The sequence below is a fragment of the Photinus pyralis genome, unplaced genomic scaffold (assembly GCF_008802855.1).
Source record: "Photinus pyralis isolate 1611_PpyrPB1 unplaced genomic scaffold, Ppyr1.3 Ppyr1.4_LG8, whole genome shotgun sequence".
Taxonomy (NCBI): domain Eukaryota; kingdom Metazoa; phylum Arthropoda; class Insecta; order Coleoptera; family Lampyridae; genus Photinus; species Photinus pyralis.
Window position 1 is genome coordinate 12,467,121 of NW_022170819.1, and position 27,089 is coordinate 12,494,209.

At 36.5% G+C, this 27,089-nt stretch overlaps 1 protein-coding gene across 1 annotated transcript in view; it reads left to right on the plus strand.

Moving 5' to 3' along the window:
• Window positions 1-27,089, plus strand: part of LOC116178438 (locomotion-related protein Hikaru genki-like) — a 108,035-nt gene that overhangs the window by 40,970 nt on the left and 39,976 nt on the right. Inside the window, exon 4 of the mRNA XM_031497928.1 lies at window positions 14,119-14,210. Within this exon, the coding sequence (XP_031353788.1) occupies window positions 14,119-14,210 (92 nt within the window). The remainder of the gene's footprint in view (window positions 1-14,118; window positions 14,211-27,089) is intronic.

Here is a 27,089-nt window from a genome sequence, read left to right on the forward strand (position 1 = left end):
CTTATTACTCTGCCTGTGATTTTCAATGCATAAAAAGACCTTAAATGATCTAGAGCATTCTAAAATAAAACCGTAAAAAATCTAATAGGTACTTTTAAACTAATTCTGTTGCACTATATAAATCTTTCTCATATTTATGCAAACGATCGTAAATCCAAAGGTTTTAGAGCAAAAGTATATTCAAATGGTTATACAAATTTTAAAAGCTTCGTACAACGTACACCGTGCACTTTTAATGCATTACAAAATGCGATTTTCCTCCTCGACCGTCGTTTAGAAGTAACGAAATTATTTGGTAATAATTATTCGAAACTATTATATTAACCACATAATAAAAAAGACGTACAATTACACGTAGAATTCAAAAATGCATTCAAATACAGGGAGTTCTATTTAAAAAAATGTACTATTTGGGCGCCCTATTTTGTGGGCGCACCCTGTATAATTCCAAATATTTTTAAAATGTGGAGAATATTCGACCATATCATAATACAAAAGCACTCTACCGAAAAATCTTATCTTCAAGGTATTAAGTTACTCCGCGCAATCGTTGACTCGCCCTGTACAATAACAATACGGAGTGATTTAAGTTCAAGAACGGTCTACCCCTGTTAACCATAATGACTTACGCTCGTTATAGGACTAACAACGAACAAAATGTTTAGATAACTTTATTTATTTATTTATTTATTAACCCTCTCTTGTTCTGGGCCCTCAACAGGCTTACGCCCAATTACATAGTGACCCGCATAATGCTTTTTAGAGAAGCCTCTGCAGAAGGTGTTAAGTTGTTTTATACTACTCCGGTATTTACCTCACGAATTAGGAAAGCTACAGGAAAACCTAATTCGGAGTAGCCGGTACAATGCTCGAAACTGGTCTAAGGTAATTTCCATCTCTGCCACAGATGAAAAATTCACCTCAACCCAGGTACGAACACCCGACCTCCGGATTTAATGCACACTCCCTAAAATTCGAAAGTCTTCTAGTAGCTCAAGTTCAAACTGCTCCAAGGGTAGATTTATGCGCCATATAAATAAGGTAAATCGAATTTGTGTATTTGTACGTACTGTGAAAACTAGTCCAACATACTTATCCAATAATACCCAAACACAGAATTGCAAATCTGTGCTTGCAAAGTTTGCAAAAATGTATACCGGCCGAATAAAACACAACGGTTTTTACAATTCCGATGTTACATTAAAACTGTATGATCAAAGAAAAGTAATGTAACAATACTCAAAAAAAAGTTTAGACATTATACCCATACTTAATAAAGCTCCACGAATTTTTTTCTTGTAGGCTTCGCTTGGAGCATCCAATACTGATAAGTGGCCAATAATTACCTCCTCGCTACTGTTGTATAGATCTGGAATAGTCCTGCTCTCCTTCATGTTCTGTGATGCAATCCAAATCGCAATGTGCAAGCCTTACGGGGCGAATTGTTTTAAGTGTTCCATCAGAATATCGAACGGTAGCAGTTTCTCTGCATTGCTGCCAAGTTGTCGCAATAGAATGGACAAGCTGTCATAGTACTCTTCCAGTAGCTGCTTGTAATGGCGGTTTCTAAATTCTTGCCCCGTGCAAACGAAGATAAACCATAATATGTCGAACGCGGGCGATGCCACGTGAGCTAATTGCCAGTCAATTAGGCATAGTTCAGTTGGCGTGGACGGATGTGCGGAATCCTAAGCAAAGTGGTGTAGTAGGATCGGTTTCAAATGATACACACTTACCCCATACTTAAACATGATATTCCTCATTTGAGCATCTCCATGATTTATAACTGAGTACTCCCCATACCGTTCCTGTAACCGCATGCCAGCGAATGTGTCATTGACCTTACTTAGAGAGCGTTCAAGAGCTTCAATATACAACCTGTCTTTAATAGGATCGTATGACTCCAGTACAATGTTGCCTAAGTATTTTATCACGGCTATTACGGGTTCAAATGAATCAGCGTTGAAGAACGTTTCTTGGTAGTTTTCCTGAAAGTGCCTGAAGACTTCAGGTTTCTGATCTCTCATGGCCAAAGACATGGCGTGAAACTTTCCGAGCTCTTTCATCACCAATAAAGCGTGAGGGTAATCGACCTCGACTCTGTAATTACCAGTAATGAAACCCTTACTTTTCATATTGTCCATTACAAGGGCTTCACCATGATTTTGCAATGTTGTCATGTAGTGCTTCGCGAACGACTGAAAGATGATTTTCGCTGCTTTCTCCTCCTGCAGTTTTACAAAATGAGGTAAAACTTGATCATAGATGAAGATTTCCCGATCATAAACTACTCGAATAGGATACACTTTCCTGTAAGGTCCTTGGTAGGGCGCCATCTTTACGATTAGGTTTAGTTCAGTGTTCACTCCGTTCGCGATTGATACGCTGTACATCAACCCCAGCCAGTTATCACCGGGTTTGGAGGCACTAGCTATTTCGAACTTTTTCGTGTCACCTTTTGTAATGCCTTTGACAAGGGAAAGTATCTTCTTTTTGACTTCCTCGTCATTGTCTTCTACTCGTGACATATCTGCAATGTGTCTTCACTACGGAGTAGTGAGTACGTACCTGTATAACTTGCCAAGTAATTGGGTATCTTGTGGACGTATAAGAGCGTTAGTATCAATTTTTTTATACTGCAACTCTGATCAATAATGTTGTTTGATAAAACTTAACGTTGAGTAAGTTGTCGCATTTCAGATTAGATTTTTTATTTGGGTTTTAAAGAATTATCAAGGGTTGTAACCTTTTGGTTGTTTACATACCTCCCAGTAAATTTGACCAAAGTATTGATTAGTTTCTAGCAATTTAGAGATTGGGGTCAACGTTTCGTAACAAATGCGACTTGTAAATCGCTTAAAAATACCGGGTGATCCAAAATAACTGAGGACAGTTTGAGGTTCCAATAAAACAAGAAATTTGTAAAGTTCGTAACATATTAATGTAATTCTTCATCAAACTGATGGCGACAAGATTGTACCAAATACGTCCATGTTCCATCGTCTAGACGGGTTGCAGTTCGATTAATGTGTTTTTAAGATGAAGGCGTCATGTTAAACGAAATATGCAAAATGAGCTAAAAAGCCTTTAACAGTTGTGTAGGAAAAGTGAACGGGTAGTGAAGAAGACGATAATGAAACGTAAAGGAAAGGTTTGGAGGATATGTAAAGCAAAAAGCAGGAAAAAGGTTTAAAAAGACGACGAGGAGGCAAGGGGCGTGAATGAAGTGTAAAGAAAGAAAGGGATACAGAACCTTCTGAGCATTAAGAAGGTAAATTTGAAAGTTATTGCGGCCAGGGATAGTGGAAAAAAATTTTAGGAAAGGGGTTCCGACTTTTAACGATTTTTAATGGACCGCTAGCTGCGTTGAGAAATTTTTTATGCGGAGTTTCTTTAAAAGTATATTTTCTTAAAGTAATTATTGACATCTTGCATTTTTAAATGCCTGAGGATAACAAGGTAGTTTTGTAACGGGAGAGTTCTATTTACTAGTGTCGAAGACGTCACTTACATAAAATGGAATTGAACCTCTACGCCACTGGCAACAAATTTTAATATGACAATTTTTAATTTTTCCACGGCTAGCTCAGTAATAAAAATATTCATATCTACCACATAATGAATTATCGGTACATTCTCCTGTTTAAAATATACACACCTCTGAATGCTAAACAAAATTTAATCCATCCAAAGGACTAGTATTATTACAACATTCACAATCAATGCAGGAAAATAACCCAAATCCATTGTTTGGATCCTCTTCTTATCAATAAATACAATGCAAAATCTGTTTCATGTAAGTAATTCTCACAAGTCGATTCCTTTAGGAATATTAAAATTACGTCAAACAAAATTACTTGTACAAATTCCTATCTGACTATTAAAAAAAAATTAAAATATATCCAATTGTTATTGACGTGGGTAACAATTGGTCTTATCTCACACGGAAAAATTCCACTTCTTATAGAAATATAGAAACAGATCGCTTCGATGGTACAGTTGACCTTTTGCTCCACCATGGTAACGTCTTCGTGATGAATGCAAGGTTTGATGGAAGTAAAATTCGTATGAATCGCGAATTCAAGTAAACCGGCTTCAATTTCGCGAAAGTAATATTCGAGATCGTAATTATGCACAGGAATATTAAGCCAATGCTTCGCTGTGTCGATATTAATTATGCCCAATTTATTAAGTAGATCTTGTTGCAGGAAAAATGCATCGATTAGTTGTCTTAAAATTCCCTACCGTATGCCGTTGAAATGTTTATTTATTTGTTTATCTAATCGCGTCACTCAATGTTGAGGAACAGCCGTTACTGTTAGCGATACGAAAAAAGGCTCTTCTTTGTTTATCTCCGACTCGAAAATGTTCCTTCGCATATATTTTACCACTCGTAAATAAACAGCATTGCTACGAGTCAGGCCGTTGAAAGTTGTTCTTGGTCCCGGAATTTACTGTAATTTCTCTATTCGCACACATATCCATAATTCTCTAAGTCCTTTCGGAGCTAGGCCTAAAAAGGGCCTAGAACGTTACAGAAATATCACAGAAGCTTTCCTATGCGATAAAGCGTCAAGAAACGGTACCTAGTTACCTATAATGTAGGTTTACCATGCGTACCCGTAAAAGGTGCATTTTTTGTAATTTTATTTCACCGCCCTCAATCCGTCGATACTTTCCATAGTTTCCATTCCTTCTATGATTTACATTGTTTCCGTAAATCCGATAGTTTCAATAATAGATTCTACAGTGTCTTGAGTTGTTACAGTCCTAGAGTCTTTGTTGCTACTATGGAGTCCAGAGTTGCCATATGTTGCATGGTTTGGGTGGTTTTTAAAGTTACAGCTTTATTTAATTGCTATAACATCCTTAGTGTCCAGCCATTACACGACCTTTATCTCCTACAGCTTCTACACGCTGTATAGTTTTTATATTTATCTACTTCCCATAGTAGTAGCAAAGAGTACTATGGGTACTCTTTGGTAGTAGCTTCTGAGGTTAGTATAGTACTGTGGTTCTGTAGCTTGTATAGCTTCAACAATTCCTGTAGTTCCTGTAGATTTTAAGGCTCAATAGGTCCCGAACCTTGTAGTTTCTGTGGCGTCTGTCCCTCCTGTATCTCTTCTAGTTTCTGTAGGTTTTGCGATTTCTGTATCATATTGTTGTGTAAATAACGCCGTTTTGTCGGGTTTCAGCACCTTCAATAAGGTTGGGCCACCGAGAAGAATATTACATCCGGTGGGTTTCTACGAATAAACTCAAAAGCGTGATCGTTTCGTTTGAATTTGTATTTCAGTATTTGTTTTCCTTTTTAGAAATTTGTAGACGCGTAATTTTCATATTAATTGTATCGCTTTTGTAAAATGTTCAATTTGGATAAGGTGCTAGAAATGGACACATCTGGTAGAAATTTGAATGATTTATCAAAGGTTTTATCTGGTCGTTTGCGATAAGAAGTATTATTGTTAGGCTAAATTTAAATAACCCACATAATATGGTTCTGATGAAGAAGATGCAGGTGTGCAGTTTATTTGGAAGTTGGGTTTATTCAAATTTAGTTTAAAACGAGCTTTTTTTATTTGATGACGCTTATACTCGTACTGCATTCATTATAAGAAGGTAGTAGATGGCGCTGTGTTTGAAGATAAACATACACTGGAAAAATATAAAATGGCACCAAATTATTGTAAAGAAATATTCAGCACTGCGAACAGAAATAAATCTTTGACAATATTCGGTAGTTTAGTTGGCAACATAAACTACCACCTTACAAAATTCACCAGTCGTTTTATTTTGCAACGTAATACTCATTCGTGTTTTCACCAATCACAGTGAAGGTCAAAGCTTCCCTATGCTTTCTACGCTACCTTCTTAAAATAAATACAGTATAGGTTGCGAGGTTTTTGTTACGCTGTAATGTTGGACAATGGGCCCTATTTTTTAGTTGGGAACGTAATAAATCGTGAGGTATAACGTTGTAAAATGAGTTAGTAAAAGGTTGTTGAGAAATGTTTAAAGCGTGTTGTCCGTTAACGGCAATAATAGTAATAGTTCGAGGCGGAGTAAAACAAGTAGTTGTTGCATAGTGAAGCCTTTCGACAAGGTTTGCATTCATCAAAATTGAAAGTAGTGTTCTACCGTCCGAAAGGTCGCCAAATTTTGTCATCTACTTCAACTTCAAGCCAGTCGTTTTTCTTGTCATCAAGATCCAGTTTAATAAAAAAAAAGTTAAGTTCTTGAAGCTGTCAGTTGTAAGTGCGCAAAACTGTTATGACCAGATTTATTGGATTTGTAACTGTAATTAAGATTTCTTAATTTAATTGTCTCTCGACGTCTGCGTGCGTGGTCTGTGTAAAAATAGGCTTTAAATGCCTTTAGTTTATCCAGAATGGTTGTCTTAATTTCGTTTATGTTCTGCGAATGAAGCTTTTGTTTTTCTCAGTTAATTAACTGTGTGTTTAATCGAACCCAAAATCCCACCCAGTTAGAGTTTTCATGTCAGATTTTGCCATTTTTTTCAATCTATTTCCTCAACCGATGTACAAATAATACACGATGATTTTGGGTTTGAAATTAAGTCAGTGCATAGGTGTACGTAAAAAAGAATGCGAATGAAAAGCAATCTATTCGAGTAGATTTGTACTGATGCATTGTAGGTACGACTAGAGGAACTCTGCGAAGAACGTGTAATTGTAAAACCACCCCTGCGAGTAGATATAAAAGAAATGTACTAAATACATGATCTCAGTGAAACGAAGTTGATTACATTATAATAATGGAAAGGAATAAATAGAGCAATTTGTTGTCAATTCGTTTGAGTTTGACGTCTAGACGCCTTAAAAAAGAAACCTTTTTACTGTGAGCTCAATTCAATTCGAAGTTGACATTTCAGCAATAAGCTGGAAGGAAACCGAATGGAATTAATGGCGAAAACCAACTAGCAATGATCTCTGCGACGGCGGCGTCGCGTCCTTTTCTTTTGTTTAATTGTCAGTACCAATAGCGTTCGACATACATAAAATTAACCCAGGCGAGACGTAAAAATTTGAAACCGCAAGCGAGTACATTCAATTTTCCTCTCTTTATTTACAAATTCCCGTTCCTTTCCACTTATTCTTTTAAGGTGAAAGCAAAACATCAATTTATATTAGCCGAGGTACGTCGAACTCGATAGGGGTTGGCAATAGCTTGTGCCTCGTGTTGTCGTGGCACGTTTTAAGATTCCCGGGGGATTGCCGTCTAAACATTTGAGTATGCCGAGCATTATCTTGAAATCGAGATAGTAAGCCTATAGGTGGGGATAGGTAGGTATCCATTTACCTATTTATACTAACCGGAATGAAGGATTTGTAAGCACGGGCATGAACGGTTTTTATTACCTTCTCGTTTACACACGCAAATGCTATATCTGAGGGATTCGCGATGGGGACCGAAACGGATAGCAAGTGGTTTATGTGACATTTTTTAGTTAATTCGGAAAAAATACGCGGCGATAAAACGACTGTGCACGGTTTGGGGAAATTTACTACCGCGTGATTGGCGCACATGGTTCGATTTGCGCTTTTGTTGCGCTATTAAAGCTCGGTGAGATGTCCTAGTTAAAACAATAATAAATGTACAGTACAGCTATCACCGTTGCTCGTTTGGACTTTTAATTGTCACGTAACTACTTATTTATACTGTAGGTAAGTATACAGGGTGATTCATGTATCTCGTTGCTTAAAAGTTTTTAAACTTGCAGTTGCCATAGAAATTTGAAATTTGTTTCATAGCCATAATCAACTATCACGAATTGAAATAAAATCATTTCAAGATGGCGCCGCTTCCGTAAATACCGGGCGCCATCTTGGTTTTGTAAAAATAGAACTAACAATCTGTATGTCTTATCAGGCAGTCTTTAAGTTATTGACATTTATTGGAGGAAATATTCTTATTTTTAACGCATTTCCACAAAAATAAAAAAATGCGCTATTGTGGCCACTTTGTCCGTCCGTCCGTCCGTCCGTCCGCTCGTTCGTTTAGACGCTACTAGTTCTTTATCTTAAGAGCTATTGTTTTACTTTTTCGCTATTTGGATTGTTATGGTGTCGAGGCTTGCACCAAGGAAGGAATTTTTTGCGTTTATTGCTAAAAAAGTATTATAAAAAAACCAACAAACCGTTTTTTACATGTTCCACAATTTTACACTTTCGCCGTTTATTAACGATCCTAGAGAATCGCTTATAATTTTGTATTGCTGTCTGTCGTCTGTCTGTTGGTCTGTCCGTCTGTACCTTTGTCTGTCTGTCCATCTATCTGTCCGTGTGAACGATAACTTTGTTTAGAAATGTCCGATCGCTTTGATATCTCCGTTAGTTATGAACTGAATTGCATGAAATTCAATATGGGCATAGCTTCAGCCATATAATACGCAATACCAAAAGTTGAGTCGAATGGATTCAAAATTCACAGGTGCCCTTTTCGCATCTCGACCATTTATAAACCGAATTGCAAACTTTTTTATTTATAACAGTATTTAAATGAAATTTGATACATAGGCACTTGGAATAAATGAAAATCTAACGCCAGTTTCCAAATTTGGTTTTGCGCATGTGTTTTGTTCTAGAACATTCGAGAAGACTCGGAAACTCTCGAGTTTACTGTATAAGTAAATCCGATTGCGTTCCAATTTCGACAGCGAAGTAATAAATAGTTCGCCCAGTTATAATTAATTGTGTACTCGTGAGTTTTGGGTGGGAGTAAAATCACCTCATGCCTAACGCCACAGAATATGCAGTAGGTACGCTTCTTTGTTTTGTGGTCGTCACACGTAACGCTCGGCAGCCGAAGATGAGCTCGGTCCGCCCGCCTGGTTTACAACGTGTTATTGCAGATGTTTTTTCGCTGATTAGAAAGCACAGGTATTTAATTTATCCGAGGACGCCCGCAGTTGGAAGTGAAACGAACAGGAAATTTGTTTTAAATAGAAAAGACTAACGTTAATAGTTGCTTTTTTTGTTGCTGCCCGTTAATCGTGGTGGCTTGTTTGGTGGTGGACGTTAATCGGTTTTTTTTTGCAAATGCGCGAAACGTAGCCGGTTATTGTTTGGTGATTGGCATATTTTTCGTTATTTGAGCGTATTATTGCAAAGACAGTCAATCTTTATAATTGGAAAGTTCTTGTTATAGAAAAATGCTACACGAATATTAATAGATTTAAGTCGTTCTGATAAATGTGAATGTTTGTTACTCGAGTTAAAAGTTATTTTATTTTGCCTTTATTTTTGAGTGGGTGGAGTTTCAGCCTAGACTGCTCTACCAACCCAATCCACTATACATTTACAAATATCGATGCCCGAACCAGGGACCCTTAGCACCACAGTCCAGCTTTAACTGAACTGCGCCACACGGGCGGGCTAAAAGAAGTGAAATTTGCGAAAAAGTAGTTGTTTCTCGTTATGCGTTAAAGGGAGTTTTTTCCATCATAAGGTTAAGGCTGCTGAATTTCTCAAATTAATTAAATTAAGGTCAATATCGAGATTCTAATTGTGGCGGAGGCTGGACGTCCTCTAGAAAAAGTATGATTATTCCTTTTAAAAGATTTTGTTAGTGTACCGCTGCTTAATTGTGCTACCTGGACAGGTGCTTTAGTGACCGTTTGTCATTGCATATAGCAATTCGTATTAGTTTGTCACTTATTAAGCGGTACTTAATATTTAATATGACGCCGACTGTGCGTAGCGCAACTACATCGCCTTTCGATTATGATGACGAAGGTTCGAACCCCCACAGCACGCTTTTTTTCTATAATAGGCCACGCTGAAAAGACGGGAGTGAAAGATTGTGAGAGAGAGACAGAGGTAGTCACTTCCGTCGACACTTTCGAATATTTTTGAATTTGTGGAACGGCATTTCGTTTACTGAAGTTCCCTCGGGGTAGTTTTTTAGGATTTTTTCATGTTTTTGAACCTCATCCGAAATGTGCTAAAGCACTAGAAGAGCTCTTCTATATGATTTCAGAAAATGCTTCCCAGCACATTGAAAAGCTATCCTATCCTATCAATAATTTTTTCCGATTTTGTATAGGTCTCAGAATGTACTATACAAGATGATTCAAATTCGAGACCCGCCATCGGGATCTCGAAAACTGTAAAAGATAGGTAGATAGTTTAAATTTGGCAAAGTTTGCGTATTCTGATGCTTAACAAAATGCCGTTTTGAAACTGATAAAATTCCGACTACTTTTGGAGATTTCCTGAAAAAAAAACGAATTTTTTTTCTCAATTTATTCACTAAGCTTGGTTGCTGATAAATGCACCGATTAATTGTCTATAAATTCCCTGCGACATGCCGTTGTATAGGTACAACATTTTTTATTTATAGCACAATGCATTATCCAATGACGTTAACCATTCCTTACTGTTAGTAATCCGAAAAAAAATTGTTTGTTTATCTCAATGAGTTTAATATCTATTATTGTTGACGAAGAATTGTGTTTTGAGTAAATTAAAAAACGAATAGGAAAAATCGAGACTCAATTTTTTATTTAATAATTCAATAATGTTTAATTTTTAAAATTAAATAATAATTTAGGTAATAAAAAATGTTTGAGTCTCGATTTTTCCTATTCGAGTTTAATATTACTTTATTTGATTCCATTTTTTGTTTGAAAAATGTTCTCCGATTCGAAAGTGTTCCTTCGCGTATATTTTACCACTAGTTTACCACTTGTAACGAATCAAGCTGCCAAAAAGTTTTTCTACGTCCCGGAACCGAATTAATGCGCAATGTTTCACAAATCCGAACTTGGGTTACATGACGCCCCCCAGCTACGATCATGTAATTAATTACAATGGGTAGCGGGGACCTCAATTCAGCGTTTTCAACAAAAATAAGCGGGAGTAGCCCTACATTTTTTACATACTTAATACAAAGTTCACATAATTTCGTCGAAATGTGAGGTTAGATTACTTACTTTAATTTCTTGAGAGGATATTGTATTTTTCCATAAACGTTAAAAAATGATGTATATGTTTCTAATTACCATAATAGCAGTAACTCAGATAACATTGAATATTAATTTACGTATTATACCAACAATATTCAAAAATATATATTTAAACATGCACCTAGAATATGTACGTGCATTGTAAGATATACTAGGGATATGCGAATGGGAAGATCTCAGACACACTGAGAATAAACTTAAAAGAATATTTTCCCATTTATTCTGAATATTTTTAGAATATGATACGCATATACCACTTTTGAAAATAAGCTTACAGAATATGTTCAGTTTATTCTGAATATTCTTGTATATACTGGGATATTCTGAACATAACCTTGAAATAGTGGTATCCGTTTCTTCTCAATATTCTTAGAACTAGCTATCAGTTCACACGGACAGAACATTCAGAATACGTATGTAGTAATTATACTATACAATCCTCATATATTAATTAACTTATCGGCATGCCTTAAGTATAAGGCGTATTATGAGCTCCGCTCTTATAAGAACAAAACGTCACATATTCGTAATTATTTATCCTGGAAGTGGATATACACTACACAATATCGCACTAAATGGAAATTTTTGCAGTGCGACATCTACGTAAAGTTTCCCGAAGTCTTCAAATTTAGAAGATATTGCTTATTGTTATATATGAAAGGAAATATTTATTATACAAATGTTACGAAACATTTCATTTGTGAAACATAGCCTTTTTTACATTATAAAAATGTACGCAAATCTACATAGCTGTACCATTTCTTATAATTTCTTTCATGCATAGGTATATTTGACGACCTGTCATATAAATAATGATTAATTCAAAATAAGTGTCTAAAACGAACTACACTGTACTCATTTTAAGAAGGTAGCGGTAGAAAGCATAGGGAAGCTTTGACCTTCAGTGTGATTGGTTAAAACACGAGTCAGCTGAAACATAAAAGTGTGGCGAATTTTGCAAGCTGGTAGTTTCTGTTGCCATCTAAACTGTTGGAAGTGTCATTAACTGTTAATGTCAAAGATTTATTTCTGTTTGCAGTGCTGGATATTTCTACTTTACAATAATTTGGTGCCGTTTTATATTTTTCCTGTCTGCTTATCTTCACACACAGCGCCATCTACTACCTTCTTATAATGAATGCAGTATAGTTACCTAAAAGAGAAATTTTTGTTGTAATTATAAGTCTTGAGATAGACATGTAATTGTGACAAAACGAATATTTCCTGTACATCCAGGAAATTTTGTAACGGAATATTCAATACCGAATAATCAAGGAATTTATGATATTTGAAATGTTCACATACCTTCTATCATGTTAAAAGAGTAATTTAAGAATATCCACTGTTATCTGAGAAGCAATTCCCTGCATATTTTATACATTGATCACAGATGAGCAGAAATTTTCGAGCTTGAAATACTAACAAAGTATGCATGTGAAGATCTACTACAACTTGATCGTAGTTAATCACTGGTTGATACGAAAAAGGCGTTTGAGGTTAATGGCCAGTCTATGAAAGATGAGAAAGACTGTGGATGCTAGTCACAGGCTGATACAAAAAAGGCGGCCGAAGTTAATCGTTGGTCGATAACACGGAGGCGGTCTATGGAAGACGCGAGAGGTACGGTCGATACAAAAAAAGCTATCCTCGTCAGATGCACAATATAACTCTCCCTACGACGTTCTTCTTTCCTAAGGTGTGCAAGTTTCGGCTGTATGCGCGTCCAAAAGTGGTTTTATTGAAAGGTGTAGGTGCTTATTTTGTGTATAAGGCGAACTAAACCTTAAGTTGTATTGTGTATTATACCTATTATACTACTTTTATTACATTAACTGTTAATATACACGTTAAATCCAGCATATTTCAATTTAGTGGACGAAGAAGTTAACATAACCTCTCCGAAAAATTAGTTGTAACTTCTATTTTTTCAGTTTCGCCAACTTTAGAATGACGAATATAAGTAACATAACCTCAGATTTCGATGAACGAACGAAAGTGAACTTTTAATTAAGATTGTGCACAATTTCGAGATTCTCGCGCAAATTTTTTGTTTGAAAACGCTCCGGAAATTTATGCTGAACTGTTTTTCTGCTACGGACGATACACTCCCTAAGAAATGATGGTATCAGGACCACATAAAAGTGCAAAATTTGTATAGGTATCTATAAACGAATAACCGAAGCAACGACCTCTGTGTCAAACATAAGATGATTGAGAGAATTGTAACGTTGTGATCTGACAGAACCCATTGAAAGAAGAGAGGAAATCCTTCCCACGTGGCATTGCTACCAGGCGTATACCTGCAACAAAGAAAGTAATAATGTAACAGGGGAATGTCTGATACAAGTTTTGACTTTTATGGAATCTGTTACTTAATAATATATCGATTGTTTTTTTATTGGCCGTCGCCGATTTTCTAGTGAATTAACGGAATTAACCCATCTAATTGAAGCTGGAACGCGTCATTAGCGCATGAATCAGAAAATTATACGGTCAACTGTCTAACACCAACTTTATTAAACCATTAAATTTTGCATGCTACATTCTGGGATCAACTAAGCAACATATGTAAAACCGCATTCATCTTTTAGTGCTACTTTTCTAAAATGTTCATTAATATCGCGAAGTAGGTAATCTGTGCGAATACTCCTTTTCCGCTAGCTATGCGAAATTACTTCTTTGAAAGAAAGAAGACTTGTATTCCAATATTAAAATAATTTGTAATATTTGCATTTACACAAAAAGGATAACAAATTTATGCATGATTAAATTGAACAACTTCGAATTACATTGACACGAACGGAATCGTATAAATTCAAAGCTTTACTAAATCACTGCACTCACAAGCATAATAAAGTTATTACGAAACATTGCGCTTCGCGCTGTGAATTCTCCCCTGAACCGTATACAGTAAAGGTGTAAATCACATTATACGTCACTTTCACAGGCATACATTGCCGCATAATCTGCGCCAAGGCATACTGACTGAACGATTTTGAAGGGAGTTATTCGCGCCATGCCAATTCGAATTTTTCCATCACTATAATATAACATTAGTGTTGATGTAAATGTGCCTTTCAGTCCGAAACTTAATAATCTTGTAAAGTTAGTTATTGTTATTGTGGTTGCAGAGAATGGGCGCTTTCAACCCCTGTTCCGAAGTTGCAAACTCGAATATATCAACCCCCATCTGGTTGTTACCTTCAGGAACGTTTCCATACAAGTAAGTCATTTTATTTTATTTACAATGAAACGGTTGTTGCTCTGCGATTTATATCGATTTAATTTTGGAAAGTTAAAATAAGTGCTAAGCTTTTCCTTGGGAGCTTTTACAAACAAAATAGGCGACATGTAAACCACCTCGGCCGTTTCTTTTGAAAAATACAACGCGCGCTCTACGTATTTAGCTCGTTTTACCTTTATACTTATTTCGTCATGCCGCAATAAAAGCGAAACGTTATTCTTACTTGGCTTCTCATAATAAAGTGCTTCGCTCTTTATTTATTTTCGGGAACGTCGGTAATTAAATTCGATTTAATGTCAAATTTCGAAAATGTTTCTAAACCGAATTAAATTTAAAACTGAAACAGTATCGCTCTAGGGCGTAACTAGCTAACAACAACTTGCAGTTTTGGCTTAAACTTCGGCTGACAAACAATTGTTGGAATTAAATTACAATTAACGCTATTATTAAGTTGCCTACGTTGTTAAGGTCTACGTAAAATTCTGCTGCGTTGAATTAATTCGGTTTATGGTAGACTTAATTCACTTACCTGTCTATTGATGAAAATTCAATGACACAAAGGGAGGATTACATTGCAGATTGATGTATTGATTCAGCTTGTTACGTCCGTAAAATTCGAGCATCGAAATCGCAATACCTTTTTATGAATATACAATAACGTTGTGCTTATTGTGTGGTGTTTTTGGTCACACCGTACGAATTCTGGTCTCTTGTAGTTTCCGAGTTTCAAATTTTCCCCCTTGTTTAAAGTTTTCAACTTCTACTTCGTCTTCATCTATTATTCTGTTTTATTCTACTTTTTTACTCTTTTCTTTTCCCTCATCGGGTATTCTTCTAGTTAATGTTTTTAGTATTAGTCTTTTGCACCTTATTCTTCTCTCCTGTGTCACTTTCCACCTGATTAAACTTCTGGTCCCCCTTCTTCCGCACGCATACGATCTAGTATTCCTCTTATTTCAGCCCTCGGTTCATTCCTTTTCTTTTCTACCATCTCATCAAATCACTTTATTCGGGTCGAGTACTTTTTCTCATCTAATTTCTGCATCTTTAATTCCGCAACATTCGCATCCATCATCTTTATTCCCGCATTCCATTATCTCATCGCTTTAAGATCTCGGCGACTTATTCTTCCTCGGTCTTCATCCTCCTTAGACACCTTTTTTAATTCTTGTTGCAAGTGCTTTTCTAAACGAAGTGAATCAAATCACTTTCTATTAAAAACCCTACCTCTACGTGTCAATGACTACCTCTGTACTCTTCTCATGACATGAACACTATCCGAGCCGCACAATGGGTTCGAATAAACACAATTAAGTATGTTATTCCGAAGACACATCGGACAGAAACCATTGGTTACAGGAGTTTTCCACTGGGCACTACTAAATGTACATTGTATAAATTGCAAATTTAACAAGATGTAATTCGAAAAAAATGTGATTGACAATGACAAAAATTTATTCCGAAACACTTTAAATGAAAATTAAATCAGCATTCCTAAAAGGAAGAGAAGCTTACAAATCTTGTTAGGACATCCCGCACGCAGGCGGTTGATAATTAAAAGTAAGAAAGTATTAAAATGACTTTTTTTTCTTTTAATAATCCAAATACTCTAAAAAACTGGACCCAATGACGAGAACTACCTAGCTTGATAAACAAGATTCTCGACGGCTGCACTGGCGGTGGAAGCTTTTATCTTTCACTAAGTGGACTCCTTCCGATCTCTTACTATATCCGGGCAAACTGTTCAAACTTGACTGTATAATAAAATAAATAATTTAAATCTTTTATGAAAACTGCTTCACTTTATTTCGAAACTGATGAACTGCGTTTTTAACAAAATTAAAAGGCTCAAATGCCCGTAATCCGTAAACCAATTTACACGCTCTTTTCACTGTCGCGAACTAAATACAGCCGCCCCTTTATGTAGTTTTCAGTATTTAAGAGAACACTATTTCATTAATTCATAGAATAATCTCCTTCCGCCGGAGTTTCCAAATAATGCACTAATCATAATTGGATTTAGAAAGAACGTGTCCCCACTCACGCCGAAAATAATTCGCACATCGTTGACTACCCGTATCTCTTCTTTGGCACCAGAACATGTGCGCTAAACAGCTTACGTCCGATAACATAACTTTTTATCGCAAACAACCAGATGTCGGTACAGCCTCTCCCCGTTTCAAAAAGTGTACATTTTCTTATATATTTTTACATAACGACTGTGTAAATTTACTTCGTTTGGTGATGTTTATAGCCGGTTTGTAACTTGTTTATTTTTTTATTTAATCGTTAAGAAATTACATTGTTACGTTCTTAAATTCCGTTTCAGTAACTCTTGGGGACATACTCTCATTTAAATTATTACTCCATCTAAGTATTTCCTTTGTAAACCAGTTTAGTTAAGATGTAAGTTATTCCAATAGTAAATTTATTAGGTACTTTAGTCCCTTATTTTCGCTAAATACCATCCGAGTGTTATAGGTTTCTTTTACAGTGCTTCTTTGTTTCTCCGCCAGAGGTCGTGCAGATGTTTTCGATGTTACTTCTAAGTCCATCCCAGCTTTAATTTGATATTACGTACAGTGGCAATATTCTTTTAGCGCAGAGAGAATTTTACCTTCACTTTTTACTTGACTTATGTCTACCTGAATAAAGGCTTAGGGTTTTGGCTATCACCATATTACTTTGGACTGTTTTCTCTTTATTTCCGATGTGCTGTCGCTGTGCTCCATTGAATAACGGGCTTGTATTTGCAAGTAATTAGTCTGAAGTATGTAAAAATTTTGACTTCTTAATGCGTAGTATTTAGGGCCGTCAAAGTTTCTCATCCTTTGGTTTTCTGGACTACTTTTGCGTTATCTACCTACGCCGAACCTAAATGACATCGCATTTTTACATGGACCTGCGACCTTAGCGACATTGACGTGATTCTACCTGGTGATCTACTTCGAAATTTATGCATGGAGATTTCAATATAGTTCCTGTTTAACTGCAAGTATTATGAAACGTCTTGGAGAATATTAGCTTTGCGAATCTCTTCGATATTTTTGAATTTACGTACTTTGCCTTTGTTGTTATTAAAGGATATACCTTCCGAGGCCCGATTTTGCCTATGATTACTTTTGTTGTTCCGAACATTCATTCCCGTTAGTTTGATTACGTTGTAACTAGATATTTCGTTACCGTCGCGTTGTAAATTAGTTTTTGAAGTTACCGAGACTTAGTCCGAAACCGATATATACAATTTTTAGTTAGTTACTTGTGTCACTCTGAAGAATTTGTTCATGTTATGTTATTTACAGTTTGAATTAATTAGATTACATTCTTGCTGTACAGAAATTTAGTTATTTGTGCATCGTAAAGTAATTTTCTTGAAGGTAACGTTCCTGCTATTATATGATCGAATTCTACGGACGATTCGTGGTTGAGTCAAAATTTTGTTTTTGTACAGTTAACGTATATTGAATTATTCCTTCTTATTGAATCTCAATTCCGGTTTTAATATACGATTTACTTGATTCGTGTCAGACGTTAGACATTGCCATATCGCAATATTTTGTGCCGCACTTTCTCTATCTCTCTTGTGTTGTTATCTGTTACAGATAAGGCAGAAAGCGCCCTGCCTGAGTTCGAAAAGATTGCACGTTTTTTACAGTTTACGGTTAGTAAAGTTTATTGAAGAAAGTTAACTGGTTAATTAAGAGATTTTAAGTACGTCGTATCAAATTGAATGGCAGAGATAAAAAACTTATCTGCGACCAGAGAAACACATGAGATAAACTTTGACAAATACAACGCAAATAATTTTCAGATGTTTAAATCTAATAACACGTAATTTCTTTAAAATTTAAATAAACAAGGCAATTATTTAAACAAAATTAACAACTAACAATTCTGATCGACTTCAAGATCAAAATATATGACCAGAATTACGCTTAATCCCAATTTTTGATCGCATTTAACGTTAATTAAAAATTGAAATCAGACATACAGGGTGACCCAACTTTACTTCATGTGCGGAAGCCAAATAAAACGTCCGCCTGAGAGAGTTTACACAGCCATATCTATGATTAGCAATGATATAAAGTTCGAAACAATTGCAGTTTTGAAGGGAGTTTTGAGATATGAATCTATGGTGTGAAGAATAAGACACGTCCACTTAATTTTCTGCTCCCTACACTACAAACATCAATAATATAGTAAAGCGAGGATAATTGCGTCTCCTAGATTCACTTCGCATACGCCTTTAGAAATGTATGAATGTAACTAATGCGTGATTAACCGAGCCAACAATTTATTACATCAGAGATAATCTAAACCCTACTAAATTGTCGCGCGAAATTTTGTCAATCTATATATTCTGGAACGTTTCCAAATGTGGCATAAAGATAATTTTAGTTTTTCGCTTTTCCCCTCCCTACAATAATAATTTATTTTAGTTTTAACCGCGGTTTAATCTGAAAAAAAAACGTTCGTAAATATTGGAACCGAACGGGGATGTTTACCCTGTTTTATTGCTTATAAGATTAGGGAAGTCAATACGGATTTATATTTTATCGTAAATACGTATGTAGCTATTAATTTTAAGGGCGGTTTTTATTGCCAGATTACTGGATTTTCGATGACAGAAACCTTATGCGCACCAACCGTGGTGTTGCTTTTATATTAATATTACTACGGGATTCTGTGGTTTTATATTATACTTGCACGTGACTTGTTAGTATCATAGGTGAAGTAATTTGAGGAGGTTGCCACTCCAATTTGACATGCTCGACGTGCACTCGTATCGTATGACAGGGTACATGTAGACATCACGAGCAGGAATTTTTGCTGTTCAATTTCTCGTCTCAAGCTACTCAATTTCTCTTGCTCTCCTAGAATGTGCACGTTGAAATTTCTATGAGAAGCTTATGATATTTACTTTTGAAGAAGAAATTGTTACACCGCGAATTGTTTGGTCCTATTTAATTTTGATTTTGATCAAATTTACCTAATTTGCTTTGCTAGGTAACAATAGGCAGGTGTTACCATTGTTTTCTGATCATTTTAATGCTAAAGTGAGATCGAAAAGTAAAATTGCATTTTTAAACAATTTATTTACAATTTTTATCAACTGATAATCAAACCTGCATCACGTGTTGGTGAAAATTATGGTAGGGGGCTGGAAATGATTCAAGAATTTTAGGTAGTTCACAGGTGGAAATGTTAAATGAAATCTAAAAAGATAGCACATCAAGTTCTCTTTTCAAAAGTATAACACACTAAGGATGATATTCAAAAAAGATTACAAAAGTTTCTTTAGAATCATTGTTAAATAATCCGCCGTTTTGAAAGTATGTATACGTGGTCAGGTAAAAAAATTTCAGATCCAACCTTATTTTCTTAAATGGGACACCCTTGAATATTTTATTTTAAAATGATAGCCTCTTACATTAGCTTTTCAAAAATATAACACTAGAAAAATTCAATAATTACCCAAGAAAGATTTTCAAAAAATTTTGGAATTGAAAAATCTTGAAATTATATTGTATTTTTTAATCAATTGTACCTTTTTAAAATTTCTAATCCTTTGAATATTTTTTTAATTGTTTTGAATCACTTGAACTTTTTTGAATATCATCTTTAGTGTGTTATACATTTGAAAAGAGAATTGAATGTGCTCTTTTTAGATTAAAATATACAGGGTGAGTTTTTTTTCACTATAGGGTTCGCGATGTCACGGCCAAAAAATAATAATAAATTATCTTTTCTCGGTTTTCTGATGGTGCTAAAATAAAATTTTTATGACTTGGGTTTCGAGTAAATCACATCAACTTTCTTATCTTCTGGACGCCATCTTGGATTTTAACGTCACTTGATAAAGAAGAAAGTTACAGCTAGAGTTACAGAATCGGTAATACTAAATACTTAATAGGTACTTCATTTTAGAATTAATCTTTTTCCTTTAAGTTTACAATGTATTCGTCTCGGAATTGTTTATGAAATAATAAATAATCTGCATTTCCCTCCCTCCGCATCCCCCATTTTCTCTTTCTTCATTTCCATTTATAATAATAATAATAATAATAATTTTATTAATTCGCCATGTATAGAACATATTGTTCCTTATGGTAAGTCATGATAAATATAAACACATAATCCATAAATAACTAATTTCACCATAATAGACAAACAAACATAGCACCTATATGATATCTTATTGACACAGCAAAATGTTATCCCTGTATTCTCGTGTAGAATAAAAACAGTTCTTTACGAGAAATGTCTTAATAGCCTTCTTGAACCTGGCCGTGCTTAACTTTTTGACGTTATTGTTTAACGCATTGTAGAGGTTGATATCTAAACTATTCTTTACCGACTTTGCTAGTCGACGTCTGGGATTTCTAAAGAGGTGTGCTGATCTGGTGGGATAGTTGTGCACATCGGTATTTAGTTCAAACTCTCTGTCTCTCCTGTGTATCTCAACAAGTTGGTAATATATACATTGTTGGTAATGGCATTATGCCCATTTACGAACCTTCCATGTGTAACGAGTGGTTTGATTTCGCGCCAAATTTCATTAAAAATTTCGAAATTTCTTGTCATGATAGTGAAGGTCACCCTGTATATTTCATTATTTGTTCCGGTTAGAAATTTTGTGTTTGGGCATTTCGGTTCGCTCAAGACTATGGTCCGATAGATTTAATTTCGCTCAGATTTAATTTCGTCGTGGGAAGAGTGCAAAGCTGATTGACGTCATCATGAGTAATGCGAGTTTTTTTGTCGTTCATTTATCAACTTTGGCGCCGTCTAGACCGAGAAAAGGAGCGGATGTAGCACCGAGCTGTCAGAGATAAGGCCTTTCCACGTCATCAGCAGAAAACCGTGAGATCAGTTGGGTCAGCAGTTCTTTGAGGTTAATGACGAAGTTAGAGTGGGTTAAGTCTTATTTATCTGAACCAATGGGAGAATTTCTAGCGGGAGCCATTTTTGTTTTATGGTAATTTGGGTGTGGTTTTTTCATTTCAATTCTGAAGAAGGCGATCGTTTTCGAGAGACTCGCGGTTAGTACTTCAAGCGGTCAACACGTACCTTGAGCGATAGTTTTGGTACACTTGGCGGTTTGAGCCACCGGCTTATTTCGGTTGCTCCCAGTTGCGTGCTTTTTGCACCCGTTCCGAAGTGTTATTTTCTTTTCGTGTTGATTTTTTGGCGAAGAAGGCCCACGTTTCAATCAGGTGATATTTGGGCGAACCCTTGAGCTTCACCCCAGTTTACTTTGGATGCAGTGAATCGCGTTAGGATACGTTGTGTTTTCTCGAGGTCCGAGGATATATAATTCCAAGTGCTGCCCTAGTCCTCAAGGCGCAGAATTTCGGGATCCGCCCCAGGTGGAATTTCCTACTAGTGCCGTAAGGTCCTTTGTCGAAGGAGCGCTGCGTTTCGGAGAGATATTTGCCCCAAGAAGAGCTGGTGAAATAATACTTTGAACCATCGCGGTTTACCGTCGGATAGTGATCATAAAAGTTTGTGTTCTGCTGTACCGCTAACTCAAAAATCTGTATTCCGCAGGCGGTCAAAGCTAATAAACTGATAAAATAAAATTAAATACACGTGCTGTGTAGAAACTTTGGCAACTAGCCGTCTCCCACTCGCCACGCGAAGGATTTCCTGGACTAAGTTTCCGTTCAAACGCTAAACTTTGCTTTCGTTCCGCGGAAGTATAGGCACCGTGGATTTTTGTTTCCGTGTGTTAAATTCAAGCCACCCCTAGGAAGTCACAGAGACCTAAGTGTCAGGTTTCATCACATCCACCCTGTACCAGAGGAAAGAGCAGTTCACAAGATCGGCTGTACAAATGTTGTAAAGGTTAGTCTAATTAAATTTGTAACATTCTGTAAAATTCCACTTTTTGGTAATTAAGCTATAGTAAAAAAATTTTTGATTTGATTGTTTATTAAAGTCCAATGAACGATTACCAAAGAGTAGGATAAATTTTTGTGTTTATTTAAATAAGTCCCAGCCCATGCTGGATTAGAAACTGATTACCTGTTGTTGCATTTCTCAAACTGTAGAGGATGGCCACCCCTTGAGTAAATTAGTTTCACCTGTTAGGGTTTTTTTAGTTAGTAGTTGTCATTGTTAAGCTAGTGTTTTTACAAGTAGAAGAGAAGAACTGCTAGATCCCTGTAAATTGTTTATTGTATCGCAAATCTCATTTCAATATATTATCTAATTGGTTTCAATGTGCCTGTCTTTAACGAAGAACGAGGGGAAGGAAAGGGAGGAGTAGGAGTTGAGGCAGGAGACTGGCAGGCGGCAGGTTAAGGTTGTTACGCAGTTTCAAAAGAGTTAAAAGCCCACCGATTTGAGTTAGCCGGAGCATTTGTTTTTACCGATTGAGCAGCCTGGGAGGGGGACGGTTTGCCTTGCCGGGCGGAACCGATGGTAATTTTCAAGTCCAGAAGGAACCCCCGTAGCACATGTACGTTCTTACGGCCTGTCCATAAATACTTCTGGACCCGCTTTCTAATTAGTTTCCCATATTTTTTCTTTCCACTCGAATTCCATATTTTTCCCTCGATTGTTGCATTGTATACGCACGTCTTATTTCTTTTTTCCTATCCCTCCTTTCCGCCACCTCCATATACGTTTCGTTCCTAATATTTTTATTCTTTTTCCCTTTTGTATTCATTCTCATTATCGATCAACCATTCCTTCGCCAGTTCGTATTCTCGCTCTAGTTTCTTATCGTTATTTTACCGCGCTGCGTTCTGTCTTGCTTATCTCTCTTGTGAGGCTTGTACTACCACCCAGTTTGCTGTTGTTCCGTTCCCAGCCGATACCTATACCTCTTGTTCCTTCCGTCCTCACATCTCCGTCTCATACATCAATACCATCTTACCAGCTCATAAAATTGGACTATTCTTCTTTTAAACCCATCCTCTTTCTCACCCTTCTCCATTACTCCTTTTATCCGGCAGCGCCTTTGCCTTATATTTTTTGGTATCCCAGATATTACTTTGTTCCCTCCCACCACTTCCACATTACTACCAGTTTTTCTTCTCACCACTCCTCAAATATCTCAGAATCGTCAATTTTGATAGACATTCAGCGTCATCATTTTTTCCAGTGTCTTTCCATCATTTTCTTCATCTACTTTTCCTCAGTTGGCAATATGACTGCATTGACGGCAATGTTCTGTCTTGTACTTTCCTATCCATAAAGAATGCTATCACCTCACTTCCCTTCATTATATTGCTTTTTTCAACAGTCCATGGCGTACTCGTATCTCTCCCATTCGTGTAGCCTCTTCTACTTCCTTTTCCCGTTTCTCTGATGCTAAATCATCGCATATCTATCTATACGCTGTTGCCAGAATCATGATCCCCCTAGTTTTTGTCACATGTTCTGTGTACTGCTGCTATTCCTTTGGTAGTCCTCTTTCTTTCCATTTCCGGTTTATTTGTGTTCCAAATTTCTTCTCCTATAGCTGTCGCTTCATTTCTTCTCTTGCTATCTCTTTCTTTCTTGCAATTTTCCTTCTTTACCCCCCCCCCCCCGCGCTAATCTAATATTCCATCTCGTTTCCCTTTTCTTGATATCAACTTGATAACTTGTTAATTCCATTGCCTCCATTTTCCTAAACTTTTTCACCTTTATTTCTTGCACATTTTTTTAAGAATTAAAAAACAAAAATTGTGCACAGCTCTTGTGCAGATAAAGGGCATTTTTTAAACCGAAATAGCTTAGTAAATGGTTGGGTTATATTATATCGATGTTTACTTTCTTGGTTTATTGGGGAGGAGGCTCTTTACACATAAACATTTAAAATCCGCCTGGCATACATTCAAAATCCTTCGACATTCCATTCTTCACATATGTGCACTGAGAGTTTTTACATCACCAATAGATATGTGTGTTTATGAGTACCCTCTTCCAACGTCAAGGTATTTTCTTCGATTTCATCAATATAGAATTGTCTGGACCAGTCGATCATTTTGCCTTTGAGAGTACTTTCCTTCGACAAACCGTTTTCGAGATATTCGCTCTGAAAGTTTTTACATCACCAATGGATATATTTCTCCCAGACGTCCCAATCGTCCTTTGTTAGTACGCTCTTTCGACAATCCGTTTCGGAGAAATAATGAGATACATCCGATCACGATAAGGGGTCGAGCAGGAGAAGTGTGGTTGGTCGAAATTATTTCCTTTCGTTGAGATCTTTCATTAGAGTACCATGAAGGATAAAACCAGTACCCCGCCCACCCTGCAACTTACTTTTTAGATAAGGGGCTCGGAAAAAGGCCGGTAGTTGGTAGAAAACGGTTCCTTTCGACGAGACCTTTAATTAGAAAACCATGAAAAATGAAATTAATTTCTAATCCCCCCCCCCTCCCTCACGGGCCCCATCTGATATGATCTCGAAAAAGAGCAGCGCGGGAGAGTTATAGTTTGTACAAACCAATTTATTTGGATGTGACCGTTCATTAGAATGTTATTCTAAGGGAAGGTTTCGGCACTACTCTTTTCCGAGATTAGTGAATGACGGGGCCGTACGGGGTGGGCTAATTAATGGTTACAACGAAGGGAACCGTTCGATACCAACTACAGCCCTTCTTTCTTAAAGAGGGGTTTGGGGAAGAGGGGCGGGAGTGAAACTGGTTTTATCCTTCATGGTACTCTAATGAAAGGTCTCAACGAAAGGCATTAATCATAGTCATAGTCATAGTATTTATTCCCTTATATCTCCAGAACGGATTGTCGGAAGAGGGTACTCACAAAGAGCAATTGGGACGTCTGGAAGAAATATATCCATTGGTGGTTTGTCGGAGGAAAGAACTCTCAAAGGCAAAATTAATCGACTGGACGAGACATATCTATTGGTGAAGTCGAAACAAATACCTTGCCAATGAAGTGTCGGAAGAGGGTACTCATAAAAGGCAAGTGGAACGTAAGGACCAGTCATATCTATTGGTGATGTCAAACCTTTCAGTGCAAATATCTGCAGAATGGAGTGTGGGAGGATTTGGAATGTATAGGTACCAGGAGGCTTTTAAGTGTTTATGTATAAAGAGCCTCCTCCCCGTTAATTATCTACCAACAAAGTAAACATCGATAGCATGCTAGTTACCTTATAACCCAACCGTATTTGCTCAGCTATTTCGGTTTAAAAAAATGCGCTTTGTCTGCATAAGAGTTGTGCACAATTTATACTTGTTTATTTTTATTTCAGAAATACTTCTATTCCCTGTTTCGGTGATGGTGAATTTCTACTCTTCTTAATCTTTTTTTGACCACATTCTTCTTCCCATTCCTACATAATTCACCACACTCCCTTCCGTGCCACTTTTTGTTTTTTTGACGTTAAAGTGCCCGCCTTTCTTATTTCCTTATTAAGACTATGTCCATCGGCTGATGATCCTATTTCTTTTTTATACCTACCATTAATTCATTTCACTCTTTTCTGTCAGTTTAGGTCTCCTTCCAATATATTCCCTCCCTTTTCTCTTCTACCGTATTTTCGTTACACCACCTACATTTCCCGTTTTCCACTTTAAGTTTTCTATAAGTTGCTTTCTTGCCCCTTCTATTTCTCTTTCCGCCAGATCTCGTCAACTGTATACACCTTCTTCCTTTTCAACTTTACCTTCATTCTCATAATAATTTTCCTTCATCTTAGTTCCTCCATTTCTCCTTATTTCTGTTTTCTTTACTTCATTTCCACTCCCGATAGCGGTACATTGTTCCTTACACTTTCTCTTTCTTCGCTTTCTTCTTCTAGTTTTCTTTTTTATTTCCCTATAACACTTTCATTCAGTTTATTTTCTTCTTTATTCTTCTACCATCTCTATTTTTTTATATTTCTCTCTTCTGCCTTACTTCCTTTCTCCGCTTTCTGTTAGTGTTTACATTATTTATTCCTGTTTATCCCTTTCTCTCTTCAAAAAGTTCCGAAACATTCTTCCTTTTTTTCACTCACTCAATGTATTAATGACTATTACAAGGTCTGTGTGATGAGATCTCACTCTCATAGGTGGACGGACGGAATTCACGGAAGTATAGGTTGTATTTAAGTAAATACGATAAACATGTCAAGTCACAGAACAAACCCCTAACGACATTCTTGGAAACTTGATCTCAAGCGTCCATGAGTACTTTTATAATCACATAACTACATACCTTAAATCAGGGATAGGAAAAATTGAATGATTCAAGCAAAGAAAGTGAATGACGTTAAGGACTAAGTTACAATAAAAACCACCAAAGCTCCCTAAAGAGAGGAGTTGAGGATTTCAGATTGAAGGAGTGCCTTTTAAAGTATTATTTTGAAAAATGTAACTGGTAGTTTATCTCCTTTGTATAAACGTATATCCAGAAGACTTCTATTTTCACAAAAGCACGAAATGCCAGAGAAATTTCAATAACTGCAAACCAAATCCCTGCTTCGCATTACGATAACATCATCAAAATCGGTATTATACCGAATTAAACCACTGAATAGCCGCGTATATTAAATGATCGGTCAATAGAAAAGCAATTATGGGTTTGAATTGCGTTTATAACGGTCGATAAGTACTTCTAATTTGAATCAATTGTACCTGTAGTGTGGCGATAAAATTCCATTTCCGTTCAATTTTAGTTTTCCGCGCATATACGAAATCGTGGTCGTCATAAAAACTTGGCTAACCCTTCGCTATCTGATGCAAATACTCCGTTATCAGCCGAGCCCGCGCGGAGGTCTAGAATCACTTTAAATGGCGCTCATTTGTCAAACCACCACCAACAGAAAGCCCGAGCGAAGATAAATAAGAACGGTTTTTTATCAAGACAGAATCACAGTTATGTAACTACTACGTACGCAAAAGTTTCGTCCTT